The sequence below is a fragment of the Mobula hypostoma genome, chromosome 21, assembly GCF_963921235.1.
Source record: "Mobula hypostoma chromosome 21, sMobHyp1.1, whole genome shotgun sequence".
Taxonomy (NCBI): domain Eukaryota; kingdom Metazoa; phylum Chordata; class Chondrichthyes; order Myliobatiformes; family Myliobatidae; genus Mobula; species Mobula hypostoma.
The window spans coordinates 63,200,110-63,219,325 of NC_086117.1; the positions used below are offsets into that span (position 1 = coordinate 63,200,110).

Here is a 19,216-nt window from a genome sequence, read left to right on the forward strand (position 1 = left end):
TCACACTGGCACAATTGTATTTCTGAGCTATATTGACTGTTCTGTTGTGTTTCTTACTGCACATAATATCTATTACAAATTTGCACATTGCACATTCAGACGGAGACATAACGTAAAGATTTTCACTTCTCATGTATGTGAAGAACGTAGGAAACTAGACAATGGGGTGACCCGTTGGGGCACCCTTTGAGAGAAGGGTAGTGCAGTCTGAGGTGGCCAGAATGAACATTAGATTTTCCTGAATGTTATTGGTATCGCTTTGCTTTGGAAACTAAAGTAGAAAACCTCAGTTTATTCAAGAAGAACAACGCGTAACAAAGCAAATATAGCTGTTCCTCATTTAACGAAGGACACTTTTGATGGCATTATTTCTGGTTTATCTGCAACCCTTGTGCTTCTCGTTGTTATTCTGGAAACGTGCAGTCCTTTCATCCCCCGTCTCTTCATGTCTTCTGCTGTTTGTTGTTTGTCTCTGATCCTGGAGATGTGCATGCTTCTCCTCTTCTTCTGTCATCTTTTTTGTCCTGACTGTTTGATCCTGGAGTCATGTGGCCCTGGCCTCATCCGATTCTTGTTCTCTCCCTCTCCTTGCCACTTCTTGATAACGTTTGGTGTCATCTCTTGACCATAATGTCCCCCTTCCCTTTCCACACAGCATAATTAGGCTGATCATTTTTTTTTAACCCTAATGCTGGATAGAAGATACGAAGCAGTATCACCAAAGGATGCTGGTTATTCTTGATGATGTGGTTGGAGCTCTGCTAAATGGACGAGATATAGTCACCGCTGTCCTTTGACTGCAGAAAAGGGCTTTATGGGTGTCTTGAAATATGTCATTACAATAAGATTTAATTATCTCTTATTGATGGGTGGCAGTTAGATCTGTCCCGATCCTGCACATGCTGATGGTGATTAGCTGAATGTGACCCCTCAAAATAGAGCTGCCCTTCCCTTTAGCTCCAGTAGGTGCGGCTGCTGAGGCTGGCCGTGCACACGCGTTGGGCTGTCGCATCCCCATTTCCATGATGGCGAATCGGCTCTCGGGTGAAAGCGAACCTGTTGATTTTGGTGAATGAGCAATCTTATATGAATATATAACCCTGAACTTTGTCTGCATTCTGTAAATTAGCGCATTTTAATTCGATTTAGTCAAAAAAAATGCCGTCGTAATGCACCATTTGCGCTAATTGGAGGTCACAAAGAGACAAACAGAGCATGAGAGTTTTAGCAGTATAATAGATAAAGTCAATTCAATTCAAGATATTTAACTTTAGAAAAATAACATAGTAAAAAGTAAAAACAATTATGGGGCTGAATACTTTTTCCACATGACTCCTCTATAGAGCTAAATGAATCAATTTGCTGGGAGGTCAAGCTCACCTGGTCCCTCAATAAGGGGGCACAGCAGAGTCTTGACTTTCTGAGGAGATTAAGGCAAGCAAGGCTCCCCCCCCCGCCCCGCATCTTAACTGTACATTACAAGAGCACCACTGAGAGCGTCCTGACAAACTGCATCTCCATCTGGTATGGAAGCAGCAGAGTGTCAGACTGGAAGTCCTTACAGGAGGATCATAGGGGGTCTCCCTGTCATCCATCAGGGACATTTATCAGTACGCAGGGCCATTAGTTTTATCATGGATAACACCCATCTATCCAGCATCCTGACTTTCTACCATCAGGCAGGAAACTCCAATGCATAAAGACAAGAATGGTCAGGATGGGAAACAATTTCTTCCCTCAGGCCATTAAGCTTCTGAACTCCCTGCTGCATCACATTCAAAGTGTCACTGGATAATATGTACTGTACTCTATAATATTTAATTTATTCACTTTACTTTGCTTTTCTATGAGTAATTCATTTGTAGATTTAATTCTTACTTTTCTAAGTTATTGTGTGTTATGTGTACTACTGCACTTTACAGCTCGTTTGACAGTGTACATTGCAATTGAGCTATAGCTGAATGACAATAAACTTGACTTGCTTATTCACACTACTGTGCAATTTCCTCCCACATTTTATCCTTCAGAAAGTTAAGACTTTGTACAGGGTGACTAGTTTACTTAGCAGCCCTTCCATGCAAACTACAAGAACTTTGAACCATTAAAGGGACAAATAAATTTCTTAAATAAATGGATCCTATATTGGAATGCAATAAAGAAAGGTACATAATCAAATTTTGAAAAATAAGAACAGAACCCCCATATCCAACTTACACTGCAAAACAACAAGGGTAATGGCAACAGATAACATCCTGAGTGCTCATTTTCCAACTAATAATCATTGACAGTTATGAGGCCATTATTTCTACATTTTGTTATCCAAATGGTTCAAATGACTCAATTTAATATCAGAGAATGTATATACTATTTGAAATTCTTACTCTTCACAGACATCCACAAAACAAGAAACCACGAAGAGTGAATGGTATCAACATCAGAGCCCCAAAGCCGCCCCCTCCCACAAGCTGCAGCAGAAGCATTGACTAGTAGTTGAAACAAAAAAGCCAGAATAAACAAAAGAGCTTTTAGTTAATGTTTAGCAACACACACAAAAGTTGCTGGTGAATGCAGCAGGACAGGCAGCATCTCTAGGAACAGGTACAGTCGACGTTAATGTTTTATATTTTTTTGCTCAGCCAGTAAGGTTTGCATCTGCAACCACTCTTATTTTTTTTATACAGATGTTCCATTCTAACAAATGAACTGACTCAAGGAGAGATGTTTTTACAAAAACAGCGTCCTTCCACATCTGAATGCAGCAGCCCACCCAGGACATACTGCTGGAAGTGGGCAGTATGACAGGAGCAAAAGAAACACTGGAATAATCAAATCACAAAGAAATGATAAAGTAGTTGTGGGTTATGGTCAGGATGTTGGGATTTAAACACCAGCCTAGCATTTATCCAGAGATACAGCAGGGTGACAGGACCTTCCAGCCCAGTGAACCCATACCTCCCAATTACACATGTAACCAATTAACCTACCAAACCATACAATATGGTAAACATGAGAAAGTCTGCAGACGCTGGAAATCCAAAGCAACAAACACAAAATGCTGGAGGAACTCAGCAGGTCAAACAGCATCTATGGAAATGAATAAACATTTTGGGCCGCTGCCCTTCTTCGGGACTGATAACGGCCACACATATACATAGCTAGGGTGCCCAAGACTTTTCAACAGTACTGTAGTATTTTTATGTATTGCACTGTGCTGCTGCTGGGAAAAAAACAAATTTCATACACGTGAGTAATGATAAACCTGATTCTGATACAGGTTTCTATTAGAAACCATAGAAAAACTACAGCACAGAAACAGGCCTTTTGGCCCTTCTTGGCTGTGCCGAACCATTTTCAGCCTCGTCCCACTGACCTGCACACGGACCATATCCCTCCATACACCTCCCATCCATGTATCTGTCCAATTTATTCTGAAATGTTCAAAAAGAACCCGCATTTACCACCTCGTCTGGCAGCTCATTCCATACTCCCACCACTCTCTGTGTGAAGAAGCCCCCCCCAATGTTCCCTTTAAACTTTCCTCCCCTCACCCTTAACCCATGTCCTCTGGTTTTTTTCTCCCCTTGCCTCAGTGGAAAAAGCCTGCTTGCATTCACTCTATCTATACCCATCATAATTTTATATACCTCTATCAAATCTCCCCTCATTCTTCTACGCTCCAGGGAATAAAGTCCCAACCTATTCAACCTTTCTCTGTAACTGAGTTTCTCAAGTCCCGGCAACATCCTTGTAAACCTTCTCTGCACTCTTTCAACCTTATTTATATCCTTCCTGTAATTTGGTGACCAAAACTGAACACAATACTCCAGATTCGGCCTCACCAATGCCTTATACAACCTCATCATAACATTCCAGCTCTTATACTCAATACTTTGGTTAATAAAGGCCAATGTACCAAAAGCTCTCTTTACGACCCTGTCTACCTGTGACACCACTTTTAGGGAATTTTCTATCTGTATTCCCAGATCCCTCTGTTCTACTGCACTCCTCAGTGCCTTACCATTAACCCTGTGTGTTCTACCTTGGTTTGTCCTTCCAACGTGCAATACCTCACACTTGTCTGCATTAAACTCCATCTGCCATTTTTCAGCCCATTTTTCCAGCTGGTCCAAGTCCCTCTGCAGGCTCTGAAAACCTTCCTCACTGTCCACTACACCTCCAATCTTTGTATCATCAGCAAATTTGCTGATCCAATTTACCACATTATCATCCAGATCATTGATATAGATGACAAATAACAATGGACCCAGCATTGTGGAGAGTGGGAAGGGGGCAGGGAGAGGGGAATCATGGTTGGGAAAAGGTGAAAGGAGAAGGGAGGGAGCGGGAAGGACCAGAGACACATTCTGCAATGATCAATAAACCAGTTGTTTGGAATCACGTGACCTTGCCTGGGGTCTCAGGGCTGGGTTTGTCAGGACCCAAGCTAATTGGATTGCTAGCATGCCAATACCACTACACTCACTGCTAAGCGGCCGTAACACCCAACTGTAAGACCATAAGATACAGGAGCAGAATTAGGCCATTTGGCCCATCGAGTTTGCTCTGCCACTTCATCATGGCTGATCCATATCCCTCTCAGCCCCAATCTGATATGGTGAGCTATTGTTTTCTCTCCTTGTTTACTCACCAGGAGAAGGGGCAGAGACTGGACCTATATACGCAGTGGCCATTTTATTAGGTACAGAAGGTACCTCTGAGTATATTTCTGTATGTTCGTGGTCTTCTGCTGCTGGAGTCCATCCATTTCAAGGTTTGACATGCGTGGTCAGAGATGCCCTTCTATACACCATTGTATGGTGTGGTTATTTGAGAGACTGTCACCTCGCTCCAGTCGGGACATTCTCCTTTGATATGTCCCATAACAAAGCGCTTTCACCCACACAACTGCTGCTTACTGGATTTTTTTTGAGTTTCACACCACTCTCTGTAAACTCCAGAGTTCCCAGGTTCCCAACCTGGGGTCCACGGACCCCTTGCTTAAAGGTATTGGTCCTGACATAAAAAGAGTTTGGGAACCCCAGCTCTAGACTGTTGTACACGAAAATCCCTGGAGATCAGCAGTTTCTGAAATACTTAAAATCGCCCTGCCTGGCACCAACACGTCACTTCCCTGTTCTGATGTTTTGTCTAAGCAACACATGAACCACTTGACCATGACCTTTCGACTTGCTTTTAGGCATCTAGCTGTTGCCACATGATTGACTGATTAGATATTTGCACTCGAAAGCTTCTACAGATGTGCTGTACAGTGCATTCTGACTGGCTGGCAGCACCACTGTCTGGTATGGAGGGTGGCACCGACTGCACAAGATCATAGCAAGCTGTAGATAGTTGTACAATTAGACAGCTCCATCATAGCCTCTGTAGTATCCAAGACATGTTCAGGGAATGGTGCCTCAGAAAAACGCCTTCCATCATCAAGGACCACCATCCCCCAAGACATGCCTTCTTCTCATTGCAACCATCAAGCAGGAGGTACAGAAGCCTGAAAACACACACTCAGCAATTCAGGAATAGCTTCTTCCCCTCTGCCATCCAATTTCTGAATGGGCATTGAACCGATGAACACCACCTCACTTTTTTTTAAAATTCCTGTTTTTTTGCACTACCTATTTTAACTATTTAGTATACATATATACCTACTGTAATTGATTTACTTTTTTTCTATATTATGTATTGCATTGCACTGCTGTCGCAAAGTTAACAAATTTCACGACACCAGTAATATTAAACCTGATTCTGATACTAATAGATAGACAGATAGATACTTTATTAAACCTAAAGGAAATTATAGTGTCACAGTAGCATTACAAGTGCACATATGTACAAATATTAGAAAAGAAGTAAGAAAGAATAAAAAAATAAGTTACCCCAAATAGTCTCACAGGAATGGTTCTTCACTTCCCTAGCTATAGGTTGACTCATTACACAGCCTAATGGCCAAATGACCTCATATAGCCCATTTTGGTGCAGAGCGGTTGTCTTAGTCAGGTGTACCTAATAAGCAGGCACACTTAATTAAGTGGTCACTGAGTGTATATTCCAAAATTATTTCTTTTATTGATAACAATCTCACTGGCAATTAGTACTGCCTCATGATCACTTCACTTTGGCCACTTGAATTTCCATGTGATAGCCAAACAATTCTTATAAAGTGGCACTTATCCCATTCACTAAATTCTAAATTAAAAGTAGTATGATTTATGGCATCATTAGCATATTAGCATGCAGGCAGCAGCACCAGCCATTGCCAGATGACATTGCATGAAGGTTGTACAAGATTAAATGAAGCTGCATAATTGCAATGGCTACTGCTTAGTTTGTGGAAATGTGTGCTTTCAGTTTCTAGCAGCCGAACATGTCTGCAAAAGGTGCAATCAACAGACATGGCTCTGTAGGCTTCTATTTAACAATGTCCAGTGATCAGAGGGCTGTAATGATAAGACTAATTGTGACAGAATTAGATAAAGTTAACTATTTGAAACACATTTAAGTTAGACATTATCAAGGTAGATGATGTGTTGAACCACAATCTGGATCAGAATCAGGTTTAATATCAATGGTATATGATAAAGGATATGGTGCTTTCCCAGCATATAAGAAAAATAAACTCTTCTCAGGCTTCCAGCCGAGAAATACCGAATTAATACCATCCACAAACCCACAAGGAAGCTCAAAACACATCTTATGTGGGTCAAAGTTAATCTGGGACTAGAAACATAGAAAACAGGTGCAGGAGTAGGCCACTCGGCCCTTCGAGCCTGCACCGCCATTCAGTATGATCATGGCTGATCATCCAACTCAGAACCCTGTACCTGCCTTCTCTCCATACCCCCTGATCCCTTTGGCCACAAGGGACTCAGGTCAGCTGGCATTTACAGGATTCCCTGTGCAGCATACATTGACCTGACCCATATCAAAGAGCACAGGAGGCGTATCTGTTTCGTCTACCTGAAGAAATCAGCGTTAGCAAAACATTGCATTCACAATGGCCATAGAAATGACTTCAACAGCACAAAAGAGGATGTCTGAAAAAGAGGATGCTGTCCAAGTTGCATGCCATCTTGGACAATGTCTCTCATCCACTACATAATGTACTGGTTGGGCACAGGAGTACATTCAGCCAGAGACTCATTCCACTGAGATGCAGCACTGAGCGTCATAGGAAGTCATTCCTGCCTGTGGCCATCAAACTTTACAACTCCTCCCTTGGAGGGTCAGACACCCTGAGCCAATAGGCTGGTCCTGGACTTATTTCCATCTGGCATAATTTACATATTATTAATTAATTAATTATGGTTTTATATTGCTATATTTATACTCTATTCTTGGTTGGTGCAACTGTAATGAAACCCAATTTCCCTCGGGATCAATAAAGTATGTCTATCTATCTATCTACTGCTCCAATGGGTTTGGGACCAACTGTCCCAAACAGTAGAGGGCTAAACATACATCCTTGAGGTGCGTTGGTGTTGGCTGTCATGACTGTCTCCCGGTGAGGAAGTCAAGGGTCCAGTTGCAGATGGGGGTAGAGGCCCAGGTTTGGAGCTTGTTGATTAGTAGGGAGGGTACGATGTTAGGTATTGCTAGTGTCCAGGTGACCCAAAGCTGAGTGGAGAACTGGTAAGACTGCATCCACTGTAGAAGTATTGTGGCAATAGACAATTGCAGCAGGTCCACGTCCTTGCTTAGGCAAGAGTTAATTGTAGCCATGACCAACCTCTCAAAGAACTTCTTCACCGTAGATGTGAGTGACACTAGATGATAGTTATTAAGACAGCTCATTCTGCTCTTCTTGGCCACTGGTACGATGTTGCCCTTTTGACGCAAGTGGGAAACTTCAACTGCAGCAGTGAGATCGAAGATGTCCTCGAACACTCCTGACAGTTGGTTGGCATTGGCTTTCAGTGCCCCACCACGTACACTATCAGGACCTGGCGGCTGTGAAAGCTCACACTCTTGAAAAATGTTCTGGCATCAGCCTCCAGGACAGAGATTACAGGGTCACCAGATGCCACAGGGATTTGCACAGGTATAGTTTTAGTCTCTCTGTCAAAGCGTGCATGAAAGACATTGAGCTGAACTGGGCATGAAGTATCACAGCCATTCATGTTAGGTTTCACCTTGTAGGAAGCAATGGTCTACAAACAACCATGTCAGACCACGTCAAATACACTCGAAAACTTCTATAGTTGTATCGTGGAAAGCATTCTGACAGGTTGCATCACTCTCTGATATGAGGGGGCTACTGCACAGGACCGAAAGAAGCTGCAGAAGGTTGTAAACCTAGTCAGCTCCATCTTGGGTACTAGCTTACAAAGTACCCATGACATCTTCAGGGAGCGATGTCTGAAAAAGGCAGTGTCCATTATTAAGGACCTCCAGCATGCAGGGCATGCCCTTTTCTCACTGTTGCCATCAGGTTGGAGATACAGAAGCCTGAAGGCACACATTCAGTGATTCAGGAACAGCTTCTTCCTCTCTGCCATCCAATTCCTAAATGGACATTGAATGGACGATTCCTACCTCACTTTTAAAAAAATATATACAGTGCTTCAGTTTTTGCATGTTTTTAAAATCTATTCAATATACGTATGCTGTAATTGATTTACTTGTTATTGCTGTTCTTCTTTTATTTATTATTTTTTCTCTGCTAGATTATGTATTGCAGTAAACTGCTGCTGCTAAGTTAACACATTTCACGTCACACGCCGGTGATAATAAACCTGATTCTGATGTGCATCTGAATCCAATAGGAACTGATGTTTTGCTATTAAAATAGCCTCCCGTAGGTTGTACCTGGACAGTCTTGAATGCCACCGATCTAGCCCTCAGCAGACTATGAATCTCTTGGTTCATCCATTGCTATAGAATGTCGGAGTTGATAAAAGCATTGGGATCCATGATGACTTTATCTGCAATAAGGATTTGCCATTTAAGGCAATTCGGTTGAAAGTTGGTGAGCAGGGAGTGGAGTTGGCAAGCAGTCACCTGGTACTGTAAGATTAGTCTGTAGAAGGTGATAAGGGACGGTAGGTATGGAGTAGGTTGCATCCAACAAGTACAGGTGCTTTTACAGCTTATGTGAATGATAATCACAAATGTGGCATGTATGAGCATACTGATGGCACAATAATTGTGCAAGGGATCATTAAAGTAAGAAAAGAAAGTAGTAGTACAAAAGGACACACATCAAAGTTGCTGGTGAACTCAGCAGGCCAGGCAGCATCTCTAGGAAGAGGTACAGTCGATGTTTCAGGCCGAGACCCTTTGGCAGGACTAACTGACGAAGGGTCCCGGCCTGAAATGTCGACTGTACCTCTTCCTAGAGATGCTGCCTGGCCTGCTGCGTTCACCAGCAACTTTGATGTGTGTTGCTTGAATTTCCAGCATCTGCAGAATTCCTGCTGTTTGTGTAGTAGTACAAAGGGGACAGCATTGATGGTGTGAAGCAAGTGATGCTTTCTACAGTTACTGTAGGCTAGACCATCTCCCCACTGCTAGGCTAAAGGTATCTCTTCAGGAATGGAGTAGTACTTGGGCCAGGCAGGAAAGTTCCAGTAATAATAGTCTGTGGTCCGTGTGGGAACCAATGAAATAGTTGATTGGAGCAAACCCTGCTCAGTCAGCTCCATCATGGGCACTAGCCTCACCAGCATCCAGGACACCCTCAAGAGTGATACCTCTGATAAAGTTTAAGGGAATGGGGGATTCTCAGATTCCTGTAAACAATGGATTAAGTACTGTGACTGCAGTGTGTTTGAATAATATCTCACAGCTGCTTTCTTTGGAGCAAGATAAGGGTTAAATTTCACCCAGATCCACATAAGATGTCTCTAGAGCTTTTCACACCTTTTGATTTTGACAAAAGGCAGTACCTGATGGAAATTAGAACATTCCTTTCTTAATTAAAGCATAAATTTGATGTATGTTCTTATCTTTATAATTAAGTTGTGGCTCCAACAAACCAGGTAGGACATTCCTTTCTTTAATTAAGGTGGCTGGAGTGTCTATCAAACTGGTTGTTCTTTTGCATCAATAGTCCATTGACTTGGCCGGAATGGTTATCAAAGTGATTGTTCTTTGTATCAATAGTCTATTGACTTGGCTGGAATGCTTATCAAGTTCATTGTATCGGTGGTCTTATAACTTCTGACAATTCTGACATCAGGCAGTGAATTTGTTGAACCGCTGAGGAGATGAGAACGGTTCTCTCCCTGATGTCGGGTCCAAGTTCACTCGCCGGCTGAGCTCAAAGAAATAAATGGGTGAAAAGATAAGTAATGATCTATTTGTGCTGTCGTTATTTGATCCAGCAGAGTAACGTTTACACCCCAGAAAGGCGGAATCCATCATTAAGGACCGCCTATTACCCTATTTCCATTGCCACCACTAGGAAGGAAGTACAGGAGCCTGAAGACACGCACACTCAATGATTCAGGATCAACTTCTTCCCCTCTGCCATCCAATTTCTGAACGGACATTGTACCTACAACACTACCTCACTACATTTTTTTTTGCACTAGTTATTTAGACCATATACTTCAAAGATTCAAAGTAGTACTTACTGTAATTGTTTTTTTAATTATATATTGCATTTGAAATTAAATATATATATATTTATTAGAGGTGGCAGCGCTGGGAGCCAAATGCCTGTTCACAGTGAAGGCTGTGCAAGATGAATTAAAGCTGCACAATCAAAATGCTGGGTGGAGATACATCTCTACCAAAGGAGGAGCGAGGAGGTCCTTCCCTCTGCAAGCCTGCAGGTCAACCTTGGGCAAAGTGTAGCACCTGCTTAGCCCCCAAAACAGGGCCACGTAAAGCCGTGGGTACAGGTGGGGGTTGATCGTATGAGTAGCCAGTGTATATCACAAGTCCTGGTTATGTGACCACTGACACCAGGCAGACAATCTCTGAAGAGTGCTGATAAAGGCTGGGGTCACCTCTCTTGTAAAGATACTGCCTTAGAATGCAGCAATGGTAAACGAGCTCTGTAGAAAAAAAATTGCCAAAAATAATCATGGTCATGGATAGAGAAAAGAAAATCAACAGTGTATAGAGGGACACAGATTAAAGGTGAATGGAAGATCATGATTGCCCACATCCTAAGACATGATACACAATGATGAATCAAAATGCAAAAAGCAAGTAAACCTGTTGAAGTATGAGTAGCCACGGTCCAAACTAAAATGCAGCACCAAAAAAAAAGTAATACCCTCAGCTTTACTACCTGGCTCAGAGTAAATAAGATCAAACAGTTGAGTGAATGGCTCAAAGTTTGGAAAGACAGAGAGAGAAATGAGTGAAGAGGGGTTTGTAGTATTTGGAGGAATTTACAATGTTAAAGAGAAATGAAGCAATAGTGCAGTGCAACAATAATCAGTATCAGTCAGCAAAGGACAATACATATAAACAACACTAAATTGAACTGAACTGAACATTTCCAGGCTGCAGTTTGATGTTTTATATTTGTGTGTTACTTACTCATTTTTTGTCATTTGCACGATTTGTTCTTTTTTTTGCCCATTGGGTGTTTGATGTTTTGCTTTGAGCGGGTTCCATGGTGTTTTCTTGTTTCGTGGCCATTTGCTGGGAAGACTATTTTCAGGGTTGCATATACCTACTTTGATAATAAATGTACTTTGAATCTTGAAGAGGGTATACATCAAATTTTTAGGGTAAAGAAAAATTGCACAGTTAAAAGGTCTTTATCTCAATACAAGCATGACAAGGGAGTAATCAATGAGAAGCAGGAAATGGAACAGTAACAACAAAGGAAAATGAATCTCAGAGTTGCAGACAGGGATATATATGTATTCTGATAATTTACTTTTTGAAAACAGATTTGCAGTTGCAAAGTAACAAAGCTTGGGAACTAACTATTCTAGATTATTAACTCTTAGAAGGAATAGCAAAGTAGGAAAAGAGATAGGGTCACTGATTTTGAAGTATGAGTGAAGGGTTAGTGGTGGGGTTGACATTCCACTTGAATAGTGTGTCAGGAACTGGGGATGATGGTCTCAAGGTACAGACAGAAGCAATTTCTTAACCCAGAGGATCATGAATTTTCATCATTCTTCATCCAAAAGCACTATGGGCACTTAAGACACTGAGCTTATACAAGGCAGCAATTAATAGATTTTATATAATATATTTTTATTAAGTGAGTTCAGGGATTATGCAGTTGGTGCAGAAGAATAAGTTGTAAAAGCTGAGCTGCCATCTTATTGAATGATGTTAGCTAGCTTCCTCTTGTTTCTAATCATACTTTCATCTAAATATGGCAGAGTTTCGCAGGCGTGTTTCTTCCCTCAGGCCATTAGGCTTCTGAATCCCTGTCGCATCACATTTGATAATTTGTACTGCAATCTATAATATTTAATTTTTGCACTTTATCTGTGCTTAATTCATTTGTAGATTTAATTCTTACTTCCCAAAGTTATTATGTGTTATGTGTACTACTGTGCTTTACACCCTGGTCTGGAGAAGCATTGTTGCGATTGGCGATATACATGTATACAGTTAAAGGACAATAAACTTGACTTGACTGCCTTTATGTACTTTACATTCTGAACCAGTCCCTCATCTTAGTGCTGAAGTGTCTAATTTTGACTGAGATGCCACAATTAACCTCAACGAACTCATTAGAAACAATTAACCTCAACTGCTGCGACTGATCGCTGCTAGAGCCTTCAAGTAGCTCAAATGATATCATTCGTTCTCTTCCCACCAAAATCCTTCACAAGTCATGTAGCAATAATCCTCCTATATAAATTTATAAGTGAGAGACCTGACAACAGAATCAAGAACGTTCAATGGTGTTGTAACAATGGCCTAAAAACAGAAATTGCTGGAAATATTCAGCAAGTAGGACAGCATCTGGGGACAGGATTGACCAAGGGTCTTCAGCATGAAATGTTCACTCAATTGTCTTTCCACAGGCCCAACCTGCTTAGTGCTTCATGAACATGCTTCTTTTTACTGAACTATTTTCATTTTTGAAACTATCCCTACCAGGGATCAATAATGATAATGAAGGGAGGAGGAGAAAACTTTAGTACATAAATTAATGCTTTATATCCAGCAGATCAATTAAAACTAGTTCAATGTGTCATTTCATTCCCAGTTTCTAACACAATTTGCCTGATCAAATTCAAATTAAATTCACATTTGTCAAAAATCTAATATGTATCACCAGATTACATTCCCCATAATTTTCTCCCCCCCCCTCCCACTTCCGAATAGGTATATTAACCACATTCATCAAGGTATGGGTATTTTGATAAAAGTTTACAATTTATCAAGAGGTAGCATCCATTTAACATAAAACAGTACAGAGCACAATGTTGTGCCAAACCAGCTAAAAAGCAAATCAAGAAACCCCAAAAACTAATCCCTCCTCCCTACACAATATCCATATCCCTCCATCTTCCTCAGAAAGGACAAGGCAAGGGAACATCAAAGAGGGATCATAAGTAGAAAGAGTGAGCAATTTCAGGTTTCTGGGTGCCAATATCTCAGAGAATCTATCCTGGACCCAACATACTGATGCAGATACAAAAAAGGCACAACAGCAGCTTAAAATTTCATTAGGAGTTTGAGGAGATCTGGCATGTCACCAGAAATACTCGCAAATTTCTACAGGTGTACCATGGACAGCATTCTAACTGGCTGCATCACCGTCTGGTATTGGGTGTGAAGGGGGATGGGGGGGGCTACCGCACAGGATCAAAATATGCTGCAGAGTTGTAAACCCAGTCAGCTCCATCATGGATACTAGTATCTAGGATATCTTCAAGGAGCAAGGCCCCAGAGAGGCAGAGTGTCCATCATTAAGGACCCATACCACCCAGGACATGCCCTCTTCTCATCAGGAAGGAGGTACAGAAGAAGCCTGAAAGCAACACTCAACAATTCAGAAACAGCCGTTTCCTCTCTGCCACCCGATTTCTGAATGGACATTGAACCCATGAGCACCAGCTTCTAGTTTCATTTTTGCACTACTTTTTAATTTATATAACATATACCTATAAAACAAAAAATCATAATATATATACATAAAATAGGAAATCAAAATACATATAAAATAGAAAATCATACACACACAGAGGAATGAAAAGTTGTTTGCTCTATCATGTATTGCATCGCACTGCTGCTGCAAAGACAACAAATTTCACGACATATACTGGTGATATTAAACCTGATTCTGACTCGTGCCTATCTAAACATCATTGAAAAGACTAATATTTATTTGTAGTCTGTGCTATGTCACTCTAGACAAAGTGAGCTGCATTTGAAACCATGAGTCACCTACAGATAGCTCCTTAAATCTATCAGCATGAAAATGATAGGTGAGAAACAAAACAAATTGAACTGAAAACTTATGAACAAACACTCGGATGCTTTTAATTTATCATAAAACAACTGAATGCCTCTGCACAATTCATGAGAGATGCAGTCAAATGGGGAATGAGACAAATGACCTAAGGTCATGGTCACTTGGCACAAGTGATAGAGCCCATCTCCTCTGGATGTCCTCCTTGTTCTTCTGATAAAGAGTTAAAGGACATCCACAGCTCACAGCAGAAGTGAGGGACAACTACTCTGCTCAATTATTTGTAAGGCATTCTATCAACCAAATGGAAGTATTCACTTTCTTACAGTACTATGCAAAAGTCTTAGGCACATATAGATAGCTAGGGTGCCTAAGAGTTTTGCACTGTACTGCAGCTGCAAAAAAAAAACAAAATTTCATGACATATGACAGTGATGATAAACCTGATTCTGATATGGGTGTCTATCGCACCAGAAAGACATTCTGTAGTGATCAATAAACCAACTGTTTTGAATCAAATGATCTTGCCTGGTGCCTCAGGGCTGGGTATGTTTGCACATGTGCCACACTCCCAGGGTGCCCCTGGAACTCCTCCTCTGCCACCGGCCCCACACCTCTCCTGCTACGTTCCATCCTCACCATTCGTTTACTGCATCCCCATTTAGACTTCGTCCCTAGAAATCTTGGTGCTGTCAGTGATGAGCATGGTGAAAAGTTTCATCAGGGTTATGCGGACATGTAGAAGCTGTATCAGGCCATGTGGAATCTATCACTGCTGGCTGATTATTGTTAGACACTTAAGTGAGAAGCGTCAGCCACCGAGTACAAACGAAAATCAGCAACAAAACATTTTTAGCTTGTCAGGGTTGCAAAGCATCAGCACCGTTATGCAATTAAATGCATTATATTCAATAATAGTCTGAAATTATATTCGTGCTCAGCTTCAAGTAATATATCCTAAATTTTTAAAAATTCTAAGGCAGCAACACTTCCGAAAAAAAATTGTCATCTAGTGTTATGCAGGACGAGTTCAGGCTTGGGGAGCTGGGCAGTCCTACTTCTCCAACTTTCTTACAGTTTCCTAATGAATTAGAAGCACTGTTGACATAAGGCAGAATGATCCAAGGAAGATGTCTGGTATTCATTGATTTTCTCTTGGAGTCTTGCTGAGTCACCATCTTCAGCATGAAATAAAATATTAAATTAATTCAGTTTATTTAACATTAGTCAGAATTTTGTTCAGAAACTATGACCAGAACTATTTCTTACACTTTAACCTCCCATCAGGAATTGGTCACTAGACAAATTATGTCATCTTAATTATAACATTTTGGCTAACTGGTGGTGTAGTGGCATCAGCACCGGACTTCGAGGCGAGTGGTCCTGGGTTCAAATCTGGCCACCTTCTTGTACGCTTTCCATCTGTGCTGGGTTGATCATCGATAGCAACTCGGTCTCGTAAAAAAAGCAGACAAATGCTAAAGAAACTGCAAGATTGCTGCCCAATCCATAAGGCATGGAAAGGAATAACAATTATCAAATTAATCAGAATTTTTTAAAATTTGCTTAAATACAAACCCTTTCAGGACATACAAAGACATCAGGTCCAAAAGACACACTTAATATAGAATGAAATTAGAGATATATAAAGAGATACATCTCTACCAAAGCAGGTGTATGGCACTCCTTCCCTCCATGAGCCTGCAGGTCACCCTTGGGCAAGAAATAGCACCCGCTTAGTACTAACCCCCCCCCCCAACCCAAGGTCATGTGAAGCCATGGGAGTAAGTGGTGCATGCTCATATGCATATCACAAGTCCTGGTTTTGTGGCCAACTGACACCAGGCAGACAATCTCTGAAGAGTACTGATAATGGCTGGGATCACCCATCTTGTAGACATTGCCCGGGAGGAGGCAATGGCAAACCACTTCTGTCAAAAAAATTTGTCAAGAATAACCATGGTCATGAGACCATGATTGCCCATGTCAGACACAGCACACAATGATGACAATGATATTGGCAAACAAAACAGACTGAAGCAAAACAGAATGACTTCTTTTAAAAAAAATCCAATGAAAATGTCTTTAATACAGCTTAGTCCAAATCAATCCATCAAACTAACCTGACTACCAATTTGAAAGCCTACTCACAGAAACTAGACAGAGGCAAGATCAGGTGGGTTCTTTTTTTGCCAGAAATGTCAACATCTCCAGAGCCATATTTTTCCCAAACAGTTTTAATACAATATTTATCTCAAGTTACACACACACACACAAAATGCTGGCAAAACTCAGCAAGTCAGGCACCATCTATGGAGAGGAATAAACAGTGGAACAAGTTCATTTCCTTCCCTATAAACCAGGGGTTCCCAACCTGGGGTCCAAGGACCCCTTGCCTTATGCCATACACCAATGCTATATAAAAGTTTGGAAACCCCTGCTATAAAGAATCAAATACTTGCTTTCCTTTCCCTACAAGTGATAGATTAGATGCTCCTGGGTAGGAAAGCAGATTACAAATTTTCAATCAAATTAACTTAAGCAATGTGCACCTAGAATCTGTAGTATCACCCTCTTAACCAATCTAACCTGAGAAACCATGTGCAGCACACACAAAATGCTGGAGGAACTCGGCAGACCGGGCAGCATCAATTGAAATGAATACAGTCGACGTTGGGGACCGAGAACCCTTCTTCAGGACGGGGGCGGTGGGGAGAAGAGATCAATGTGCAGTGAGATGCGAAGACTGCATTTCACGTCACTGTTGCGAAATCAGTACCAAAATGAGGTACAGAAGGAAAACAAAAAAAAAGGATAAGGAGATGAGAAGACCAGAAACTGAACACTTGAAATTATAAAACACTATAGGAACTCCCTGTTTTGCCTGGGGGGGGGGGAATATTCGCCGCTAATAACGGTATTATATACCGTCTGTTATATAATACCGTTATTATATAGCAGGCGCCTGTTAGCTTCACTGCAATTTCCCCTGAAAGCAAGTCCAATTTTAATGAGATGGTGCTGGCGATACGGACGAGGGAGGTGCTGCAGTAGTTGTGACTTCCAACGCCCCCCCGGGGGAAAACGAAACTGCTGAGTCAAGGACGGAGGGCACGTTTTCCCCTTCCCTCTCCCGGGAGCCAGTAACCCTTTTGGCCGACTCCGCTTTCGGTTTTATGCGCGGCGGGTCAAGGTGGGGGCGGCGAGGGAGGAAGAGGAAGAATCTGCAAGGCCGCTTAGATCAGCTCACACACACACACACGGTGTGCGGAAGGCCCGAGGCCTCCCCGGGGCCGGACAGCAGGCGGCGCCACGAAATGGACGGGAAGGCCGCCCCGATTTTGACGACGAAAATACCGCCGCCGCCGCCTCCTTCCAGCCCGGGGCCTGTCTGCCCGCTTCGCACCGACATCCCCACCTACTTCCCCCTCTCACCCCAGCTAATCAGCCGTCTAGATTTCTCGCCTCTTTCTCCCCCACGCGGGGGGATTTATTTCCCGCACACCCCCGCCATCACACCGACACTTACCCTACCGAGCCGCTTGCTGGCCGCCATCTTGACGATCCTTCACTTCCCACAATGAACCGGCGCTTGCTCACCCGCTTCCGCCGTCCAATCAGAAGGCGGCTCCGGGGGCGGGCGCGCCTGCGCAGTAACCCGGCCGGCCGCTCGGGAGGCGCAATCACACCCCTGGCCCGAGCGCGTCGTTGTGTGTGTGAACATGGCTGCGTAGACGCGCACAGGCGGAATCCTGGGCCACATGTATGGGGCATATATGCACTGATTTTCCGTGTTCGCAGGGCATACTATCGCCTTATCTCTACATATATATTCATCGATACATATTTTATGCATTTGCACCCATTTTTGGCCCCTGGTCAGATCAGGCCTCGATCCCCTGCAGTTTGCCTACCAGGAGCGCATTGGAGTTGACGGTGTTCATCTAACTGCTGAAAAGAGCCTACTCCCATTTGGATAAGCAGGGCAGCACTGTGAAGATCATGTTTTTTGATTTCTCAAGTGCCTTCCATACCATACAGCCTTCATTGTTGGGGGGAAAGCTCTGTTCAATGCTGGGTGGCACTTCTATTGTATCCTGGTTAATGGACTACCTAACTGGCAGACCACAGTTTGTGTGACTTCAGAGCTGTGTGTCAGACATGGCTATAAGCAGCACTGGCTCCCTGTTTATCCTGATACAGCACTGAGTCATGTCATCTGCAGGGTGTATAAAGGGAGGACAGGAGGATGAATACAGGGCCCTGGTGGAGGACTTTATTGAAATGTGCAAGCTGAATCATCAGCAGCTCAACATCAGTAAGACAATAGATATGCTGATGGACTTTTAGGAAGTCTAAAGGCTGATTTATACTTCTGTATCAAATGGATGCCGTAACCTACGCAAGTGGCCTACGCGCAAGTGAGCCCGTTGATGCGTCCGCGTCGCTCTGCAATTTGGGTACGTCGCGCATGCGCACATACCTGCCCGTGCAAGGCTTCATGGTCATGGTAGTCTTTCTCGGGGTAAACCAATTTAAAGCGAGCGCCTTTTTTCGTAAAAGCGAAACGTGTCCTCCATAATTTCGGAGGTCTGTAAAGTTTTATGGAAAGCATTGCAGCCAGAGTTGCTTCCATGCCCTTCAGTCGCCCAATGGGAAACTACTGCAGCGTAGGAGGAAATGCGATGCTACCAAGCGGACCAATCACAGTTGTTGCAGTCTGCGTTGCCGCGACTCGTAGTTACATTTTGGGAGAGGTACGCGTCAGGCTACGGCGTAGGGATCGCGGTGACGCCGTACCTACAGTGTCAATTTGACGTAGAAGTATAAATCAGCCTTAAGTCTGCCCTGCTCCCT

The 19,216-nt window shown here is 42.6% G+C and overlaps 1 protein-coding gene across 1 annotated transcript in view; it reads right to left on the minus strand.

Moving 5' to 3' along the window:
* LOC134360067 (ubiquitin-conjugating enzyme E2 L3) overlaps positions 1 to 17,968 on the minus strand; it is a 103,089-nt gene extending 85,121 nt beyond the window's left edge. Inside the window, exon 1 of the mRNA XM_063074145.1 lies at positions 17,889 to 17,968. Within this exon, the coding sequence (XP_062930215.1) occupies positions 17,889 to 17,915 (27 nt within the window). The 5' untranslated portion in view covers positions 17,916 to 17,968. The remainder of the gene's footprint in view (positions 1 to 17,888) is intronic.
* Between the last annotated feature and the right edge of the window lie 1,248 nt (positions 17,969 to 19,216).